This window comes from Dipodomys merriami, unplaced genomic scaffold, assembly GCF_024711535.1.
Source record: "Dipodomys merriami isolate MVZ:Mamm:240054 unplaced genomic scaffold, mDipMer1.0.p SCAF_19, whole genome shotgun sequence".
Lineage (NCBI taxonomy): Eukaryota > Metazoa > Chordata > Mammalia > Rodentia > Heteromyidae > Dipodomys > Dipodomys merriami.
In genome coordinates, this window is record NW_027203270.1 from 21,711,861 (window position 1) to 21,732,119 (window position 20,259).

The following is a 20,259-nucleotide window of genomic DNA, read 5'->3' on the forward strand; positions in this document are numbered from 1 at the left end:
ACTTTGAAGAAGAAGCTGACTTCAATAAACTGGAAAATGTCATTAAAAATATGGGAATGGAGCTCACACCTAGAGAAAGACTGGAGCTAGAGAAATTACTTTTAAGAGTGTCTGCATAGTGGTGCTGTGGCTTAAAGTGGTAGAGTGCTAGCCTTGAGCAAAAAAGCCCTGGGACAGCCCAGGCAGGTCCAGAGTTCAAGACTCATAACCACCACCACCCACAACAACAAAAAAAGATGTGTTGATTAAGACCTACAAGAAATAGGAGGAGGAAGAGAGATATATGGGATTTATTCAGCACCAAAACCATCAAAAGAGTGTTGAATGACTTATGATTATATCCTTAAAACTTGTATTGTCTAATAATCCATGTTTATTTTAGATCATTTATAAATTATAGGTAAAAATTATTCACAATCTTATGAATACTAACTTTAGGAATATGTAAATTTTTACTTAAGATACACTCATTTTTGTTATAATGGATGAGGAATGTGGAAGATTACATTTCATCCTTCAAGATGTGTAGGTTGCCAGGAATCAGTAGCTCACACTTGTAATCCTATTTACTCAGGAGGCTGAGATTTGAGGATTGCAATTTGAAGCCAGCCTGGGCAGGAAAGTCCATGAGACTCTTCAATTAACTACTAGAAAAAAAAGTGGTGCTGTGGCTTAAAGTGGTAGAGTGCTAGCCTTGAGCAAAAAAGCCCTGGAACAGCCCAGGCAGGTCCAGAGTTCAAGACTCATAACCACCACAACCCACAACAACAAAAAAAGATGTGTTGATTAAGACCTACAAGAAATAGGAGGAGGAAGAGAGATATATGGGAGGAAGAGGGGTAAAATGAGTATACAAGTTTAGTAAAGTGTTTTGCTTTAGCCTAATTGGTATTTATAATTGTCTCAGGTGCCAAAAATGACAATTATGTTATTATTTTTAGAAAGTAGACACATTTTAGGAGCAAATTATTTTGAGGTTTATATTTCTGAACTTAAGATATCTTGTATTACTTTGATATCATAGCTTTCCTTTACCTGAGCTATGTATTTTCTTACAGCTAAAGGGAAAATAGATAAGAATAAGTTGATGAGGTGTGTAGAAACTATAAAAGGTGAGTGATTTGCAAGTTGAGAAACCAGATTGAGGTGCTTATGTTTTGCTTTTATGATTTCATTCTCAGTAAACTTTGCTTCTTATCAATCTCATATTTATTTTCATTGTACACACACATATTCCTATTGATTAAACGATCTCCTGTCTTTTTCCCTCCCCTCCCTCCCTCCCCTGTTTCCCCTCCCTTCCACCCTCCCTTCCTTCCTTCCTTCCTTCCTTTCTTGTTTTTTTGTTTGTTTGCTTGCACTCAGGGCCTGAGTGCTCTCCTTAAGCTTTATTCCTCAAGGCTAGTGCTCTACCACTTGAGTCACAACTCCACCTCTGGCTTTTTGCTGGTTAGTTGGAGATAAGAGTCTCATAGCCTTTCCTGTCAGGACCAGCTTTGAACTGTGACTCGCAATTTCAGCTTCTTGAGTAGCTAGGTTACAGTTGTGAGCTACCAATGCTAGGCTTCTGTTGTTATTTTTTTTTTAAAAATACACCTTAGATTTTTAATTTTAGTAGTGGAAATAGTCAAATTTGAGAGAAGCTAGTATAACGAAGTATGGTGACTGAATGAACCCTGTTTTTCAAAATGTTTATGTTAAATATTGTTAGTGTTACTGTTTTGCTCCTTTAAATCACCTGAATTATTTGTCAGCTCTTTCAACATGTTTTATTATAGACTTATTTAAATGTTGACTATGTATGAATAGATTAATTTTAGTCCATTAATATTCATCTTTAAACACATATCTTTGGACTATATTTTATGAGGAAACTAATATCCATGATCTGTGGAAATTATTATTATATTTTTACTTTCATGTGTGTTTCTTTTCTTCTGTAGGGTCACAAGTTGATGTCCATGATGTTGACAGTTTTCTTGGAAACATGACACTAAAACCCACACCATCAGAACCCAGTGATCTAAGTTCAGATTTACTAGTTGATGGTGAGTTACTTAATAGACTTGTGCCCTGGAGAGGATTTGGGATTTGATGCTACTGTTCTTGATATCATTTATTTGGCTTAAACTCAAAAACCTTCTCTTCTAGTTTTTACAACTTGTTCATTTATTTAACTTGCTCATTTATTCAATACATTTTTCTAATATGCATGAAATCTCAGAAAGGCAGAACTTACACATTGAAATGTACTCAATATTAAATAGTAGAAATAATGAACTCTGTATGGAAGTCTACTCTTATTTTTATCTTAAAACTACTTCTTTTACTAGATCCAAGCTAAGTTTTTGCTTCTAGTTAATGAGAAGGCTGCTATCAGTCTTAATAAATGAACAAAAAAGTTGTTATAAATGATATGTAGAGTAATACCTCAGAGTAAATTGCTTCTAGAAATCTAAGAACCTTGTCCTTCCTACATGTATACAATTTACATTACTTCAGGAGCTTTTGGTTTTTCTTTCCAGTTTATTTCACAGAATTATTTTTACAGGAACAACAGACTCTTAAGATAACAGTTCATTTTAATGATAGGTGGCAAAAGATGTCATGGCAGAGAACCCATATGTTTAGTTAGGAATGGAATAAAAAAGAGCTAACCAGCATCACTAGTATTTCAGTTTCAAGGAACAGCTTAGCTTCTTACCGGATTTCTTTTGCTAAGCTTATCATTACTAGATTTTACTAGTATTAAGGAGAAAATCTTTATTGGAAGAATGGGAGGCCAAGTTCTAGTTCCTGTCTCTGTTCATCTAGCCATTGAATATAGCAATGTAAATATTTCTAAATCTTAATTTTTTCTTGCTTTTTAGAAAGAGGAGAGAGTGATACCAGTGACATGAAAAAAATACCAGAAATCATGGAAATAGAACCTGAAAATAAAGATCACTGGGAGATGGTGAATGATCAGCCAATGAATGGTAAAAATATCAACTTACAGTACACTTATTAAATCACCTTCCTTCACAGGAACTTACATGTTCACTTATGAAAGTTTCTATAACAATTCTTTTTCCTACCTAACTAGAAGATTATCTCTTTTTATTTGAGGCAGAGGCTGGCCTCAAACTCATTTCATAAAGCAATACTCTTTATCTTAAGAAAAATACATCAAATGTAGCATCTTGATTTTAGTTTGAAAATCAGTTGTTTATTCAGAAGTCTTTCTACAGTCAATAAGAAATGCTGGTTGTTATCCTTGATCCCCTAGGAATCTCTACATTCAAAATGAGAATTAAGAGGAAAGTAAAGCTATGGAAAAGTATTAGAATGGGAAAAAAAGGAATTATAAAGAAGAAATGGGAGTTTTAGGGAAAGAGTTTGGCATACAAGAATTCTAGCAATAACTGTCTTAGGTGCCAGTAGGTGAAAGAATTTTCTGTTTTGTCTTTTATCTTTATTTGTCTATTTATCAAGAGTAAATTTGGCTTTGTTAGGGAATGCAAAGTCTGATTTTGAGAAATAATGGCCTCTTTACTGCCTTTAATAAATCTTTATATAACTTGGGAGAGATTTAATTTGTCTCTTCCATCTGTTGAAAGAATGATTACAATAGGTCTGTGGATATGAAAAATTTTAAAGATGATTAAATGATATAAGACATTAAATTTTCATCCTTGCCACTCTTCACATATTCAGATCATATATTTAAGTTTTGTTTGACCTACCTTTAATCCTGCAGATAATCTCCTATATTACATTTTAGGAAGGAGTCTCAATGTTTGTGATCTATAGAAAAGAATAAGCAAAGTTCTGTTCTAAATGATTAGTAAACAAAAATTGGTGTTTTCTAAAAAATTGGCTAAAAAGTCACTAACAAATAAGAAAAGTCAATTTTATTGTCTAGAATCTGAAATTTGTTATCCCCGCTGCTGTATTTCATTTAAAACTTTGCTATATGGGCTAATCAAATGATGAGTTTTGATTCAAATGCTCCCATTGAACATCTCCTAAATATTTGAAGGTTATTAGTTTAGCCATGATTTTTGTGTTATAGCTGAAGAGCATAATACACCAGAGTTAGTAAATTGCATCACACAAAAGAGCCACTCAATTTTCATCTCATTTCTCTCAGTTATTAAGAGAGGAATGACTGATATCAATTCAACTATACACTGTTGTGGAAAATGTGAATTTGAATCTCACAGAAAAGGACTTTAAAGATGTGAACAGAACCCGCATTGAACCACTCTGGTGGGCTTAGACTTTTGAAGTCATGAAATATCTTTGAAGCTATTTAAGAAGACATTTTAAAAGCTTACAAAAGAACTAAGCTCTAAACATAGATCTTTCCATACTACTCCTGGGCATACTCAGAACATCACAAGCTGGAATACCATAAAGATAGTTGCACATCCATGTTCATCACGGCACTATTCTGAATAGCCAACTTGTGGAAACAGCCTAGATGCTCTACAGTAGATGAGTGGGTCCAAAAACATGTGATTCCTATACACAATGGAATGTTATACAGCCATCAGGAAGAATAATACTATTATGCCATTTACAGGGAAAGGGATAGATTTAGAACAAATCATGTTAAGTGAGATACGGCAAGCTTAGAGAGACAAATGGCATATGTTTTTTCTTATATGTGGAATCTAGATCTAAAGTCTAGTCATTCACACACAGTGAGACCAAAGGAGGACACTCTTAGGAGAGGAACAGAAGGGCCCAATGCCTATGTGCATCTATCATACAAAATAAAATTTATCAAAATGAACTCTAGGAAATGGAAACAAGATGTTTTTCCTTCTTTTTTGCTGTTTTTGTTTTCTTTACTTTTTATTTTGTCTATATGTCTTTGTGAGCTTAAGGGGAGGCATAGAAATGGAGGGACAAATGCAGCAGTGGTACTTACTGGACACTATGTTAAAAATGAACCATTTAACTTGTGGATGGGATGCAAAGGAAAAACTGGGAGACAGTGAGGGAAGGAATGACATTGTCCCCAAGAAAATACTCTTTTCCTGACTTCTGTAACTGTAATCCCTCTGTTTTTTTTTTTTTTTTAGCATTTTTGAAGAAAAATTTAAAATACTCAGCTCTAAATAGAAATAACTGCTATCTTTAAAACTTATTTATTGTTTTAGAAGCAACTTCTTAAACTGTGGGTTATAAGTGCTGCTGGAGTTTCTAAAAACCACAAAGGCCAGAGAAGAGTTAGGGCAAGGCAAACAAATTGGGGATAAGGAAAATGGGAAAAAATTTAAAAAATTAAACTGAAAAACCAAACTAAAGAATATACTGCAAACATTGAAGTGAAAAACTAGCAGTTGAGTAGCTAGCAGTTACTCAACAGAAACAGACAAAAGGGGCTAAATCTAGTTGTTTTTTTTTTTAACTGTTTTGGGGTTTGAACTCAAGGCCTGGGCACTGCTCCTGAGCTTTTTGTGCTCAAGGCTAGCATTGTACCACTTCTCTAGCTTTTTAGTATTAATTGCAGAAAAGTGCCATACAGGCTTTCCTGCCCAGGCTAGCTTCAAACCAGGATCCTCAGATCCCCTTCAGTCTCCTGAATAGCTAGGATTACAGGCATGAACCACTGGTATCCAGCTGAGGCTAGCTCTTTTTATTGTTTAGAAGAAAGAAATCTGTTGTCTTCAGCTCTCAGACATTAATTACCCCTAGTATATTTAGCTATATCAGGTTGTCCTGAAAATAAGTTAAAAGGTAATAGGTTTTAATTTACCCTATTTTATTGAATGTTTTCTGTACAATTAGAAATCAAATTAAAGTCTTGATTGGCTTAACTAAAACTGTTGTAAAATGCATATACAGTCATGATTATCATGATTTTATCTTTTTAAAAACAGTAACACTGATTAATGTTACATGTAATATATTTTTAAACATTTTTAAACATTTCATCTTTCTTATTTTTCATTTATATTGGTTTCCTAAGAACGAAAAATTGATGTGAATAATTTGGATAGCATTTTAGGAAGAATGGAAATTAATCATATAGAAGAAGAAATAGAAAAGCAGACAAAAAACCTTCAAAGTGAGTGTTGTAGAAGTGACTGTGCCTTTAAAGAGAGTTCATAGTTGTGAACATAAATAGGAGCATTTCTAAAACTAATGACTTTGATATCCACAAGGTATTTTGTAGGTCTTAGGGGGGAAATCTATAAGTAAGTCTTATTGATTGAATGAGAAGAATTAATAGTGTAGACTTCAGTTGAATCACTGTCAATATCTTCAGAAAATGATAATGTAACTTTGCTATAGATAGAATTTTATCTATAGATTTGGGGAGAATATGCATAGTCATACTATTGAGATAGTGTTGTATGTATAGATAAAGAGAATAGACATATTTAAAATGGTAAGAACTGATAGCCACAAGCATAGTATGTCTTCAGTTTTTTAGTTTTCAGTGCAGAAGAATTATTTTTCCTATGTTATGCCTTTTAGGTGACTCTTTTTCTTATTTTTTCCCTCCCTCCCTCCCTCCCTTCCTTCCTTCTTACTGGGGTTTGAATTCAAAACTTTGAGCTTGGGGCTGGGAAGGTGGCTCAATGGTAGAGCGCTTGCCTTGCATGCTCAAGGCCCTGGGTTAGATTCCTCAGCACCACATAAGCAAAAAGAAAAAAAAAAAGCTGGAAGTGGCGCTGTGGCTCAAGTGGTAGAGCGCTAGCCTTGAGCTGAAGAGCTGAGGGACAGTGCCCAGGCCCAGAGTTCAGGCCCCATGACCGGACCCCCCCAAAAGAAAAACAAAAAAAAAAAAACAAAAAACAAAACTTTGAGCTTGCTAGACAAATGTTCTCTCATTTAACTCAAGTCCACAGTCCTTTTTGCTTTAGTACTAAATCTCAAATTTTTGCTCAGGATGGCCTGGACTGTAGTCCTTTTATTTATGCCTTCTGCAGAGGTGGATTGCAGGTGTATAGCACCATGTCCACTTGTTGAGAAGGAGGTCTCACTAACTTTTTACTTGGGTTGACCTTGAGTCCCAATTTCCCAATCTCCACCTCTCAAATAGTTGGGATTACAGGTTTGGGTCACTGTACCTGGTCTGTAGGGTACTTTAACATTTCATTTTCTAATTGTTTACTGCTAGTATATAAAAAAAGGCTGACTTTTATATTCACCTTGTATGCTATAGCTTTATGTCATTCACTTACCAGTTCAAATAAGTTTTATAGATTTCTGCTTACATGATCATGTCATCTACAAGTTATGCCTGTTTTCACTTCCTCCCTTCCAATAGTACAGTGTTTTCTTTTTTCTTTTCCTCTCTCTATCCTTTCATTGGCTTGGATTTCCAGAACAATTTTGAATAGAAATGATGACAGTGGACAATGTGTCATGCTCCCAATCTTAGGGTTAAAAAGCTAATGTTTCATTACTAAGTATTATGTTAGCTGCAGTATTTTTGTAGATTTCCAGCTAGATTTCTATTCCTAAATTTAATACCTTTCCTAAGAGTTCTTTTCATTATATGTCTCTCAATTATGATTTTTATTATAGTTGAAGAAAAGACTGATCTTAGAAAATTAACAGATGCAGTGAAAGTTGAATCAGGTTAGTGATGACATAATGTGAGATTTTCATTATTCTGTGATTCTTTACCCAAATTTTAATTTAGTGAGCTATTCCCACCATTTGTTTCTTATTCTCTGTGACATGTATAATGTGAAAAATTTTGTATTTAATGTGGTATATATACACAATGGAATTCTATGCCTCCATCAGAAAGAATGACATTGCCCCATTTCTTAGGAAATGGAAAGGCTTGGAAAAAATTATATTAAGTGAAGTAAGCCAAGCCCAAAGAAACATAGATCCCATGGTTTCCCTTATTTGCAATATCTAGTATATGTCTGAGTCAAGCAGAAAAGGTCAGATAAGGTGATGTTAGGGAAATTAACCCTAAGATATGTATTCAAATGTTTTTTTTCTTTCATGCGATTGTTTCTAACGCATTTATAAGATTATTTCTTTGTTGCTTTGTATGTCCCTCCCCCACAGTATAACCCGTGCTTTCACTGTATTTGATGTCGGTATAATTTGTGGAGGGGAAGGGGAAAAACAAGTCGTTTAAATAGGGATACAGGTGGACCCATTGCAACAATGAGAAGTACAAGTCGTTATGTCGAAAACGAACTTTACAACTTTGGTGTGGGGGGGCGGGGAGGCGGGGAGGATTGGGTAGGGGGCGGGGGAAGATGGGAAGGGATGGGAAGGGGAAACAAAGGAGGAGGCTACAATGCTTGATAAGAAATGTACTCATTATCTTGCTCATGTAATTGTAACCTCTCTGTACAGTATTTTCACAATTAAAAAAGAAGAAAAACAAAACAAAACACATTTTGTATCTAATATCTTAGGACTTGACTATAGATTAGCTACACTGAGCAACAAAATTTTAGTGCAATGTCATGATGGTATTTTCTCTATGGAGACTGCTGGTGCTACCCTTCTTCATGCAAAACTGTTGGGGGAAAAATGACCTGGGATTTAAAAATAAAAATTTGAAGTGACAATAAAGCATAAGATATTTCATAATTAGAACAATGAAAAATTCATCCTATCTACCACAGTATCATTATTTATTATACTTGTACATATACACATACATTTATGGCTTATTCCTACTACTTAAATTATCCTATTTTACCACATATTGAAAAATTACATTTTAATTTGTACAATAAGTTAAATCTTTATAATGGCTACTGATATAGGTGAGTGGATCTCATTGCACTTGCCTGTTCATATAGAAATTAATTATAGACAGACATAAAATTGTATACACATGTTTTAGATTACTTAGATCATTCTTATTACTCTCATCTACCCATAGTTTTACTTTTTTTACCTTTTGAAGGAGAAGAGGTTGATGTTAGTAATGTGGAAAGTGTCCTAGAAAATATCAGCCCAGAGCTCACAGCTAGAGGAAGCCAGGTCCTGATGGAAAATGAGCTAGTTGACTGTAAGTACTTTAAACAACAATATAGCATTTAAGGGAATTTACAGTTGTGCATGTTTTGTGACAGTCCATAAATTGTTGTAAAATGTGTCTTCACAGATAAAACTTATGAAATGAGATTGGAAGATGATGTGAAATCCTTACAAGGTGAGTGAATTGCATAAAGGAAAGGCACCTGAATGTGCCTTTAAATTGCAATGTGCTAACATTTGTTTCCCATAAAATGTCTTTTACTTGATAAAAATATTTTAAAAAATACTTCCCCAAAATGTTCACTCATCTTACCTTCAGGGCAAATTGTCTATTTCTTCCTTAAAAGCCAGTGATAAGAATGGGGTGAGGCCCCGCTTTCACTATATTTGATGTCAGTATAACATGTGGAGGAGATGGGGACAAACAAGTCGTTTAAGGATTCAGGTGGACCTGTTGCAACAATGAGAAGTACAAAATGTCATGTCAAAACCAGCTTTACAATGTCGGTGTGGGGGGGGGAGGGGGGTATAATTGGGTGGGGGGAGGGGGGTAAAATTGGGTGGGGGGAGGGGGGAGGCGGGGAAGGGAAGTGAAGGGTAAACAAAGGAGGAGGCTGCAATGCTTGGTAAGAAATGTATGCATTATCCTGCCCATGTAATTGTAGCCCCTCTGTACAGTATGTTCTCAAATAAAATAAAATACAATTAAAAAAAAAAAAAAGAATGGGGTGAGGGAGAGAGGAAGGGGTGACATTGTCCAAAAAAGAAATGTACTCATTACCTGACTTATGAAATGATAACTCCTCTGTACATCACCTTCATAATAAAAGTAATAAAAATATTTTTAAAAAACAAGAAACAAAAACAGCCAGGTACCTGATGGCTCAAACCTGTAACCCTGCTCGGGAAGCTGAAATCTGAGAATTAACGGTTTGAAGCCTGCCCAGGTATAAAGTCCCTGAGACTCTTATCTATAATTAAGCACCAAAAAATCTGAAAGTAGAACTGTGGCTCAAGTGATAGAGTGCTAGCTTTGAGTGAAAAAGCTCAAGGGCAGTGCACAGGCCCTAAGTTCAAGCTCCAAGAATGGCACACACACACACATACACACACACACATACACACACACACACACACACACACACACACACACACACACAATGCAGTGATAAGAAATATAAAAGATGAAGCTGGGAAGAATGAGAAAATAAGTCAAATGTAGGTGAGAACTAAAGGGGAAAAGTAAGATAGGGCAGAAGCAATTAAGAAGGATAGGGAAAATTAAGAAGGCTAATGAATTTTAATTATACTATTACATTGTAAGGGGCAAATCATAATGTTTGTCATTCTGAAATTATGACTTTTTAATGGTGTCTTAGTGAGTCTCTTGTGACTTGATTGTACCTTTCCTATAGATAGTGAAAAAACGTATGAAATGAGATTGGAAGAGGGCATAAGATCATTACAAGGTGAGTGAAATACATAAACTTCTGCCATCCTGTCTTAAATTTTTTTTTTACCATGCATATGATTCATTTAGAAATCCAAATGGATAGTAGCAATTGAGTGTTTTGTGGTAGATGGTAGTCTTATACTTGAGATTTTCCCATTTTTTGAATGAAAAAGAATTGGATATTATGTTAACTTTTGAAAAACTAAATGATAGGAATGGAAATTTTAGTAAGAGATGGAGCATACAATCTTCTAGAAACTGAGAAAAGCAAATGTTATTTTTTGGTAAATATCTTAAATTTGTCTTCTCTTTAACTATAAATTGCTAAGCAGTACTCATCTAGCTGTTTAAAAACATGAGATTAGAGGAAGACATTCTAATTCTATATTGGCATTGAGATTTCTAGTACACTGGAGTGAGTAGACTTCACTAGGCCTTAATCTTTGTGCACTATGCTATCTTAAGGCCCTGAAAATTATAACTATAAATAATACATAGTAATTCAGCCCTGCTCATGTTTTTTTCTAAAGGAAAGCTTTTATTGCTATTTTGTCTTTTGAGCGGTAGGGTTCTGGGTTCTTGAACTCACTCTACTACTTGATCTATGCCCCCAGTCTCTTTTGTTTTAAATATTTTTTCCCAATAGCCTTTTGCCTGGGTCTAGTGTCAGACTGAAACCCTTCTAACCTACAGCATTTTGTGTAGCTAGGATTTACATGTCCAAAACAACCAAGTCTGGCTTATTTGTAGAAATGAGGCCTTGCTAACTTTTTGCTGAAGTTGAACCTAATCTTCCTTATCTCTGCCTTGTTAGTAGGAGGGATTGTTGATATTGGTAATCTGGACACTATTTTGCAAAACATGGAGATGAATCTCACAGAATATGAAATTAGTTACCTTAAGCAAAACCTACTAGTTAATGATATGTAGTGAAGGTATATTTAAATTGCCCAATAGTTGGGGAACATGAGCTTCTATGTAGCAGTATCAAAAATGATTATTTTTACACTAAAATATAGAAAAATCAATTCTTATATTTAAATAACCCTATTTAAATATAATGTTACTCACTAGTCTTGAGAACTTGATTGTATCTACTATTAGACTTAATATTAAGGGAAAAGCTGATACTCCTGAAAATATCTATGGACACAAAATATAAGAAAATAAAAACTAGAAAAATATAAAGAGAGAGAGAGAGACAGAGAGGCAGAGAGACAGAGACAGAGAAACAGAAAGAAATACTGCCAAAGCAGTAAACTGTTGAAATGCTGTCCTCCCAAGAAAGTAATGAGAAGTTCCTTAAACCCTCCTTATTCTACTTTTAAAAATTTCAAAAGAAATTTATAGCCAAATATTTTCTTGTTATCTGTTACCACATGTTTGTGGTAGCAGCAATGTTAGAACTAGATAGCAACTAGATAGCAACTAGATAGAATAGGATAAGCTGTAAGGATAAGGCTTTGGTCTCTCCTTTCACTACAGACTCCTGAGACACATGACTGTTCCAGAACTGAACATTATTAAAGGCATTCCTACCAAACATATAAAATAGAAAGATGACTGAGAATTTAATTATCTTCCTTTAGGTGCCCTAAGATCAAAGGCCCCTGAGCTAATGTAGAGCTTATTCTTAATACTTATGACTAAATTAAGAAAATTAGCAGATCAGTGCATTCTTCATATTGTTTATTTCTCATTTTTTGAAAGGCCTCAATTTTTTTATTTTTAATTCTTATTATAAAAGTGGTATACAGCAGGGTTACAGTTACATAAGTCAGTTAAAGAGTACATTCCTGACCTTGCTCTCTCCAAGTTTTTCCCTCATGTCCCCCACCCACAAGTTATGAAGTTCATTTTCAACATGTTGTCCAGTGAGTACCATTGCTGTATTTGTTTACTTTTTGTCCCTCCATTTCTGTGCCTCACCTTACACTCCCAAAGACATATAAATGAACAAACAGGAAAAAAAGAAAAACACCAGAAAACCCTTGTTTCCATTTCCAAGGACCGCATTATTTTTTAAAATGATAGTTGCCTTTTTAAAACATGTAATAAAAAGGTTACACTCAGAAATTTATTGCATGCAGTTGTAGGTTAGTAAGAGATACCATGAATCCATTTGTTGCTGTTTTGTTTAGTAGAGCAGTATGTATACCTAATTGCTTGGAGTTGAATTTTAAATTATCCACATTTTAACAATAGAATTTCATAACAGTGTTTTAATAAGTTCCATTCTCTGAAGTATTTTCTATAAACTTAACTATGCATATATTCAAATTTACTGTAATCTTGGCTAGCATCTTAAATGGTTAAAGAAACAAAAGATGCAATAAATTCATAATAAAGGGAAAATGCAGAAACTACTATCTGCTGAAGAAATGGTCAAGGTAAGCCAAAAATTCTCCTCCATCTGTGTTTCCAAATTTTTAAGGAAAAGAGGCTGATGTCGATGCTCTGGAAAATGTAGAAAATGTGTTGTTGGAGCACACAGATCAAGAGGGATTAAAGGAAATGAAAAATCTTCTAATTGATGGTAAGCACTTCACATACCAAGGTAGCCTTTAAAGGATTTATAACTACACACATTTGTACTTTCTTAACTTTAATAATTCCACATATAATTTTCACCTATATTTTATGATAATAAAGATATTGTCATACCTGCTTCTTTTAGTGATAATAAAGATATTGTCATACCTGCTTCTTTTATTTCTCAGGATGAAATAGTTTGAAGCAAATCTATTTTATACATCTGCATATTTGAGTATTTCATGCACAGTTACAGTTCTCTTCATGTGTTTTTACTTAACTACATTGATTAGTACAATTTTAAATTTCCTTTCATCTTTAAAATGTCTGAAAGCCTGTTGAAAAAAATAATGGTTGCACATTTTATTTGTGATATTTATTTTTTGTAATGATATTTAAATATATGTAATTGACAGCTCTTTCTCCTTCTGCCCCCTTTTTAGTCATTGACTTACTGAAAAAAATGTTATTTAGTAGTTGTTTTACAGTCATTGTTCTGTTGTAGCTGTCGTCTGATTTATCTTGTTCCTCCACTCCTATATTCCTTATGGACTAACATCAGTTCTAACAGCTACATTATTTTTAAATAAAAACGTCAATGTCTAATACATTGCATTCCATCAAGAAATATATATCAATTTTTATCTTTTAAGCAAATAGTTTCATAGTTGTCCCCATAATATTTAAGTAACCATTACTACCTCACACAATTTGAGATGCTATTATAAGTAGTTTATTTCTATATATAATTGTCCAGTTTTTTTTCTGGGTCCTGGAAATTGAACTCAAGATTTGAGTACTGTCCCTGAACTTTTTGTACTCAAGGCTAGCTGACTACCACTTGAACCACAGCTCCATTTCTGGCTTTTTGGTAGTTCACTGGAGATGAGAGTCTCATGGACTTTCCTGCCAGCAATGGCTTTGAACCACAATCCTCAGATTTTAGCCTCCTAAGAAGCTGGGATTGCAGATGTGAGCCTAGTGTATCTGTCTATTTTAAAATATTTACATGTGAACCTAGTGGTGCATTCAATTTACATTTTCTTTCAGTTCACGGGAAGATTGAAATTGAAAATCTTCTGGATGGAGTAAAAGGTTTTATAGGTAAATAAGAAATTACCTTTTTTCTGTGCTTGGAAATACTTTGTTGCTAAGGATGAATGACCAAAAATACTGTTGTTTGGGGTAAGGTGACTAGCCTAGGCACATGGGTATGTGGGGAAATGAGTCTTCTGTAGGTGGAATTCTGCCTCCAGTTATTCCTAGGCCCGTGGAAGATTAGAAGTAAGGAAAATTGCTTGAAGAATTTTGTAGTGAGTATGGTCCAAAAGAAGCTACCTTTTAAAGGCACTTGGAGTTTTCTTCTTTGAATTACTTGTATTTGTGAGTGATGGACAAAAATGTTTGAAACTTGAATTGTCAGGCTCAGATGTGAGTTCGGTATTCCCACTGTGCCATAATGAAATGCCACTTAGGTTGTTTAAGTTATTCTGCATTCAAGATATCACTTTCTTATATGTAACTAGGTGATTGTTTCCCAGACCTTAGAACTGTTATGAAGGTTAAATAAGTTATATAGTGCTCAGAGAAGATACTGAACAATGATGAGCTGCTACTACAAATATCTTAAAATTACTTCTAAAGGCTCTTATGAGTGTAGTGGGGTGACTACAGTGGAAAGGGAAGATTATCAGTTATTCCTAGAATCTCTGATATAAGGTCCAGATCATTGGAATGGAATGACCAAGTGACAAAGTTGATAATATAAAACATACAGTGGCCAGATTATGGAGGACATAATAGAGAATTCCAGTTTTCTGACTTTTACCCTAGAAGATACAGGGATTTTGTTACACAGTTCTAAGAAAGACATGATCTGACTTATTAAGAGGACCATTCTGGCTCAATTAATAGACTAGAGAAGAGACACAAGAATACAGCAACAGGGGCTAGGAAGTTGTTCTCCAATAAAAACCACCAGAAAACTGGTTCTGTGGCTCAAGTGGTAGGGTGCTAGCCTTGAGCTGAATTGCTGAGGGACAGTGCCCAGGCCCAGAGTTCAGCCCCCATGACTACCACCACCCAAAACAAAAAGAATAGAGACAAGAAAAGGCCACTAATAGCAGTGTTACTGGGGTGGTATATCAAATAAAGAATGGTGATCCACACTCAACAATGCATATAGACAGATTAATCAGGAAAAAAAGATTTGAACAATACTGTGAACCTGAAGAAACTATGTATGATTTCTTACACTTGGCCATAGATACCAGGACTCATGGTGGAAAAAGCTTCCTTTCTCTCACCAGACGTGGTGCACAACCAATGGATGACAGATTTTGAAAAGCTGTGAACAATTATGGATCAACAAATTAGGCAACCTAGATAAAATAGACACTTAAAAATACATAAATTTCAAAATGAACTCAGATATAAATAAATAATAAATATATATAAATTAGATAAAATATGAACCAAACTACTAAAAGAAACTGAATTATTAATTAAAAATCCATTGGTTTATGCCTATAGTTCTATATCTCAGGAGGCTGAGATATAAGGATCAGAATTCAAAGCAAGCCCAGGGAAAAAAAGTTTATGAGATTCTTCTCTCCAGTTAGCCACTCAAAAAGCTAGAAGTAGAGCTGTGGCTCAAGAGGTAGAGTACTGATCTTGAGTAAAAACAAACTTAGGGAGAATACCTAGAGCCTTAATTCAAGCCCCAGGACAGGCATACACACAAAAAAGCCTACAACTAGGAAAATTCTAGGAACAGATGGCCAAAAGAGAATCTTATTTAAAGGAAAATTAGTACCAATCCTTCATACAGTCTTCCAAAAAGGTGGTAGAGGAAGGAAAAGTTTCTAACACATTTTATAAGGCAAGCATCAAAAGCAAAGACAGTTTTCACTATTCTTCATTAACATAAATCCCAACAAAATAATATTATATACTGAAGCAGACAACATATTAAAAGAATTATATACTACAGTCAATTGGTATTTAGTCCAGGAAAACAAGAATAGTTCAACATAAGAATATCAATGTAACACACTTATAGAATAAAGGGAAAATTACACAGATCTCTCACTTGATGTATAAAAAGCATTTGGGGAATATAACATCCTTTCATGCTGAAAATAAGTAATAAATCAAGTTTCTTGGGTAAAATAGCAAATTAGAAACTTCCTTTATGATTCTGAATGAGAGGAGTATATTTCAAATTTTCTTGACAAATTTACTTTGGGTAAAGGACTATGGAAATTTGTTCTTGCTTTTGAAAGTGGGTTGTATAAATGTGTCCCACCCCCATAAAAAGCTCCAGAGTAGAAATTTTAATTCCTCCTTCATAGTTGCAGAAAGAAATGTAAGTTGTACTTATAATGTATGATGTGATTTTTTGTTTATTTTGTATGTTCTTCCCTCATTGTATAATCCCTGTTTTCAGTGTATTTGATTCCAGTGTTCTGCATCTTATATATACATTTTTCTAATTTGGAGAGGGGAAAAATGCCGAAAATAAAGATACAGGTTGACCCATTGTAACAATGAGATGTACAAGATACTATGTTGAAAATGAACATTACAGCTTCAGGGGTGGCAGGGGAAGGGGTTGGGGAGGTGAGAAGGGAAAGGATGGTAGGGGAAAAACAAAGGAGGGGGTAACAATGGTCGATAAGAAATGTATTCATTACCTTACTCATGTAACTGTAACCCCTCTTTACAACACCTCTTTATCTTTACAATAAAAGTATATTTTAAAAAAGAAATGTAAGTTGTACAACTTTGTACAATTGATTATACTTTATTGAAACATAGCCTTTGAGGTAAAACTGATATTCATAATATACAGTAATGCATTGCTTTTATCAAAATTTCCAATTATTCAGTATTTTTATCCTCTTTTTCTCAAGAAGGAACTCTTGATGTCACTAAACTGGACACTGATGTCACTAAACTGGAAACTGATGTCACTAAATTGGACACTGTTGTACAAGATATGGGGATGCAATTCACAGAAGAGGAAAGGGGAGATTTGGTAGAGAATATTCCTTTTGATGGTAAGCATATAAATGAGTTGCTCAAGATAGCCTGAAAATGTGTGTACCTATGTAATGGTCTCCCCCAAAAAAGCATATTTTCCAGCAAGAAAGTATTCCCAGAAACTAGGAAAAATTTGGGAAAAAGTGAAAACTATCAGTTTACTAACACATGTCACCAAATACTTTAATTTTATATATAAAAAAAGGATGCTACATGAGTGACAAGACCATTGTCAGGGCTATTAAAAAAAAAAAAAAAAAAAAGAGGGCCGGGCACTGGTGGCTCATGCCTGTAATTCTAGCTACTCAGGGTGTTGAGATCTGAGGATTTTGGTTCAAAGCCAGCCTGGGCAGGAAAGTCCATGAGACTCTTATCTCCAAAACCACCAGAAAATTGGAAGTGGTGCTGTGGCTCAAGTGGTAGAGCGCTAGCCTTGAGCTGAAGAGCTGAGGGACAGCACCCAGGGCGGGGTAGGAAAAGACAAACAATTGGAAGCAAAGTCACTGGAAAACAGTTTGGAGGAAAGTTGAAGCTAAAAGTGCAAATAGAAAAGAGCAAGTAGGGGCTGGGAAGGTGGCTCAGTGGTAGAGCACATGCCTGAGGCCCTGGGTTCGATTCCTCAGCACCACATAAGCAAAAAGAAAAAAAGCCGGAAGTGGCACTGTGGCTCAAGTGGTAGAGCGCTAGCCTTGAGCTGAAGAGCTGAGGGATAGTGCCCGGGCCCAGAGTTCAGGCCCCACAACCAGACCGCCACTCCCCCCCCCCCCAAAAAAAAAAGAGCAAGTAGGAGGTTATAGCTGGCACAACAGTATGTGTCTAAAATCTCAGCTTTTCAGCAGGCAGAGACCAAAGAATTATGAGTTCCAAGCCAGCCTGGACCAAGTTAACATGACCCTATCTCAGAAACAAAAATACAAAAACAAAAGGGTTAAGGGGGTGTGGCTCAAGAGGTAGTGTACTTGCTGAGCATGCACACACAATGAATTTAATCTCTAGTACCACAGACACACACAAAAATTGGAGATTACTAACATTGGAGACATTCCACAGCCTTTTCATTGTGCATCTTTAATTTCTTAGAGTTGAATGCTATTAGCCATTGAAATCATAATATAGAGAATACTTTTTTGTTATAGAGTTGCGTATTTCACTACTTAACCCAGTTTCCATAACTGAAAGGCATATATGATGATTTATTTGTTTGTTTGTTTTTGTCCTTTGTGAAGCTTGAACTCAGGACTGGGGTGTTGGCCCTGAGATATTTTGTTCAAGGTTAGCTCTCTACCACTTTGAGCCACAGCACTACATCCTCCAAAGGCATATTCTCAGGCATTCCTTCTAATGATCTAGAAGCAAATTCTAATCACTGTTAGAATTAAGTTAGTATTAAAGTGAAGTGGATCACACCCTACAAAAGAGTTTGTGGATAAGTTTGTATGAAAGCCCGAAATTGATTTTATGGAGACAGAGAATATATTAGGTTCTTTGGAAGTAGAGATAACAGGCTAATGGATCTGATATTTGAGGGGATGAAAACATTCTTAGAACCCTATGCATATACTAAAAGGTACCTATAGGGTATGATAATTATATTTATAACAGTTCAAAAAATCTGCTGAAAAACAAGTAACAGCCTAATTGACTTTTTAGATAGAGGAGAAAGTAAGGAACAAAAATTCTCAATGTAGATTTAGTAACAATGGATAATTGATACTGTCTTTGTATCACTTTCTGCTACTTATGGCATGATCAGTAAAAACTTAAATTATTGAGAACATTTTTCAATTAATGGTCTTAACTATTATAGCTTCTCAGTTACGTGAAACATATTTGTCATTTATAGTAAGGAAAAATTGAGTATGTTTTACAAATGAGCACTAGGGAGAAAACTTAGTCATTTTTCGTTCAATAAAGGAAAATAAATTTGAGATTCTAAAATACCTTAAATTCATGAGTTAATTATAAACTGTAACATGCTTTTATCACAATGTATTTTAAGTTGATTTTACAAATAATGATCTACTTTATAAAACATATTAATCATTCAAGTATTAACTTACATACAACTTACATACAAAGAATAAAGAAAGAAACTGCAAGTCAGAAATTACCCATTATCACCTCATTATACTAGAGAATTATTTTTAAAATACAAATTGAAGTATCTCTGTCTCATACTGGCAAGTTGTAAATCCTGACCCTTGTGCTTGATACAAATAGTAGAGTTTATAGAGTCATCAGTTTTCTAAGGCATAAGAGAACCATTAAGCAGACTCTGTTGAAGATGAATAAATGTAGGACAGTTGCTTTTAAAGAAATGTTATTTTGGGACTGGGAAGGTGGTTCAGTTGGTAGAGTGCTTGCCTTGCATGCATGAGGCCCTGGGTTTGATTCCTCAGAACCACATAAGCAGAAAAGGCCAAAGTGGTGCTATGGCTCAAGTTCAGCCTTGAGCTGAAGAGCTCAAGGATAGTGCCCAGGCCCAAAGTTCAGGCCCCACGACCAACAACAACAAAAAAGAAATGTTACTTTATTTCTATCTAATATTTTTAATTAGTGTCAGTGATATGTCAATATTTGGCTTATCTATTTCTTCACAGATACTGAAGAGGCTGAACTGAAAAAGTTAATAGATACAATGAAAACTGGTAAGGGTCAAACTATACTATACTACCTGCCACTGTAAAACTGTGAGTTTTAAAAGTCTTCCTCAGTTTATTCAATTAGCTAATATTGCTTTACTAGTTTTTCATCAAATGCATGCTTTCAAAAAATCTAATGTTGGACTTTATCGCACCTAGATTTAACATTTTGATTAAAATTTAGTATTTTAGTAAGCAATTTTATGGGAATATTTAAAATAAATCAATATTTGCTTCAATAGTACTCAAATTACCCATATCAAGCAATTAACTGACTAAAGCTTTCTTTCTTTGTCGGTTGTGGGACTTGAACTCTGGGCCTGGGCACTGTCCTTCAGCTCTTCAGCTCAGGGCTAGCACTTTACCACTTGAGCCACAGCACCACTTCTGAGTGGTTTATTGGAGATGAGTATCATGGACTTTCCTGCCCAGGCTGGCTTTAAACTGCGATCCTCATCCTCAGCCTCCTGAGTAGCTAGGATTATAGGCATGAGCCACTGGCACCTGGCTCTGACTAAAAGCTTTATGAAGGATCTAAACATTAATGTCTCTAATTAATAATATATAATTTTTAAGAATCTTGTCCTCTACTGATTTCTTCTGCTCTAACTACAAATTTCCATT

General features: G+C 34.8%; 1 protein-coding gene across 1 annotated transcript in view; it reads left to right on the forward strand.

Annotated features, from left to right (window-relative positions):
- LOC138830530 (fap1 adhesin-like) overlaps window positions 1–20,259 on the forward strand; it is a 167,559-nt gene that overhangs the window by 30,202 nt on the left and 117,098 nt on the right. Inside the window, exons 12-21 of the mRNA XM_070026908.1 lie at window positions 1,944–2,048; window positions 2,871–2,978; window positions 7,531–7,584; window positions 8,891–8,995; window positions 9,092–9,139; window positions 10,380–10,433; window positions 12,852–12,953; window positions 14,000–14,053; window positions 16,864–17,010; window positions 19,594–19,641. Coding sequence (XP_069883009.1) covers window positions 1,944–2,048; window positions 2,871–2,978; window positions 7,531–7,584; window positions 8,891–8,995; window positions 9,092–9,139; window positions 10,380–10,433; window positions 12,852–12,953; window positions 14,000–14,053; window positions 16,864–17,010; window positions 19,594–19,641 — 825 coding nt within the window. The remainder of the gene's footprint in view (window positions 1–1,943; window positions 2,049–2,870; window positions 2,979–7,530; window positions 7,585–8,890; window positions 8,996–9,091; window positions 9,140–10,379; window positions 10,434–12,851; window positions 12,954–13,999; window positions 14,054–16,863; window positions 17,011–19,593; window positions 19,642–20,259) is intronic.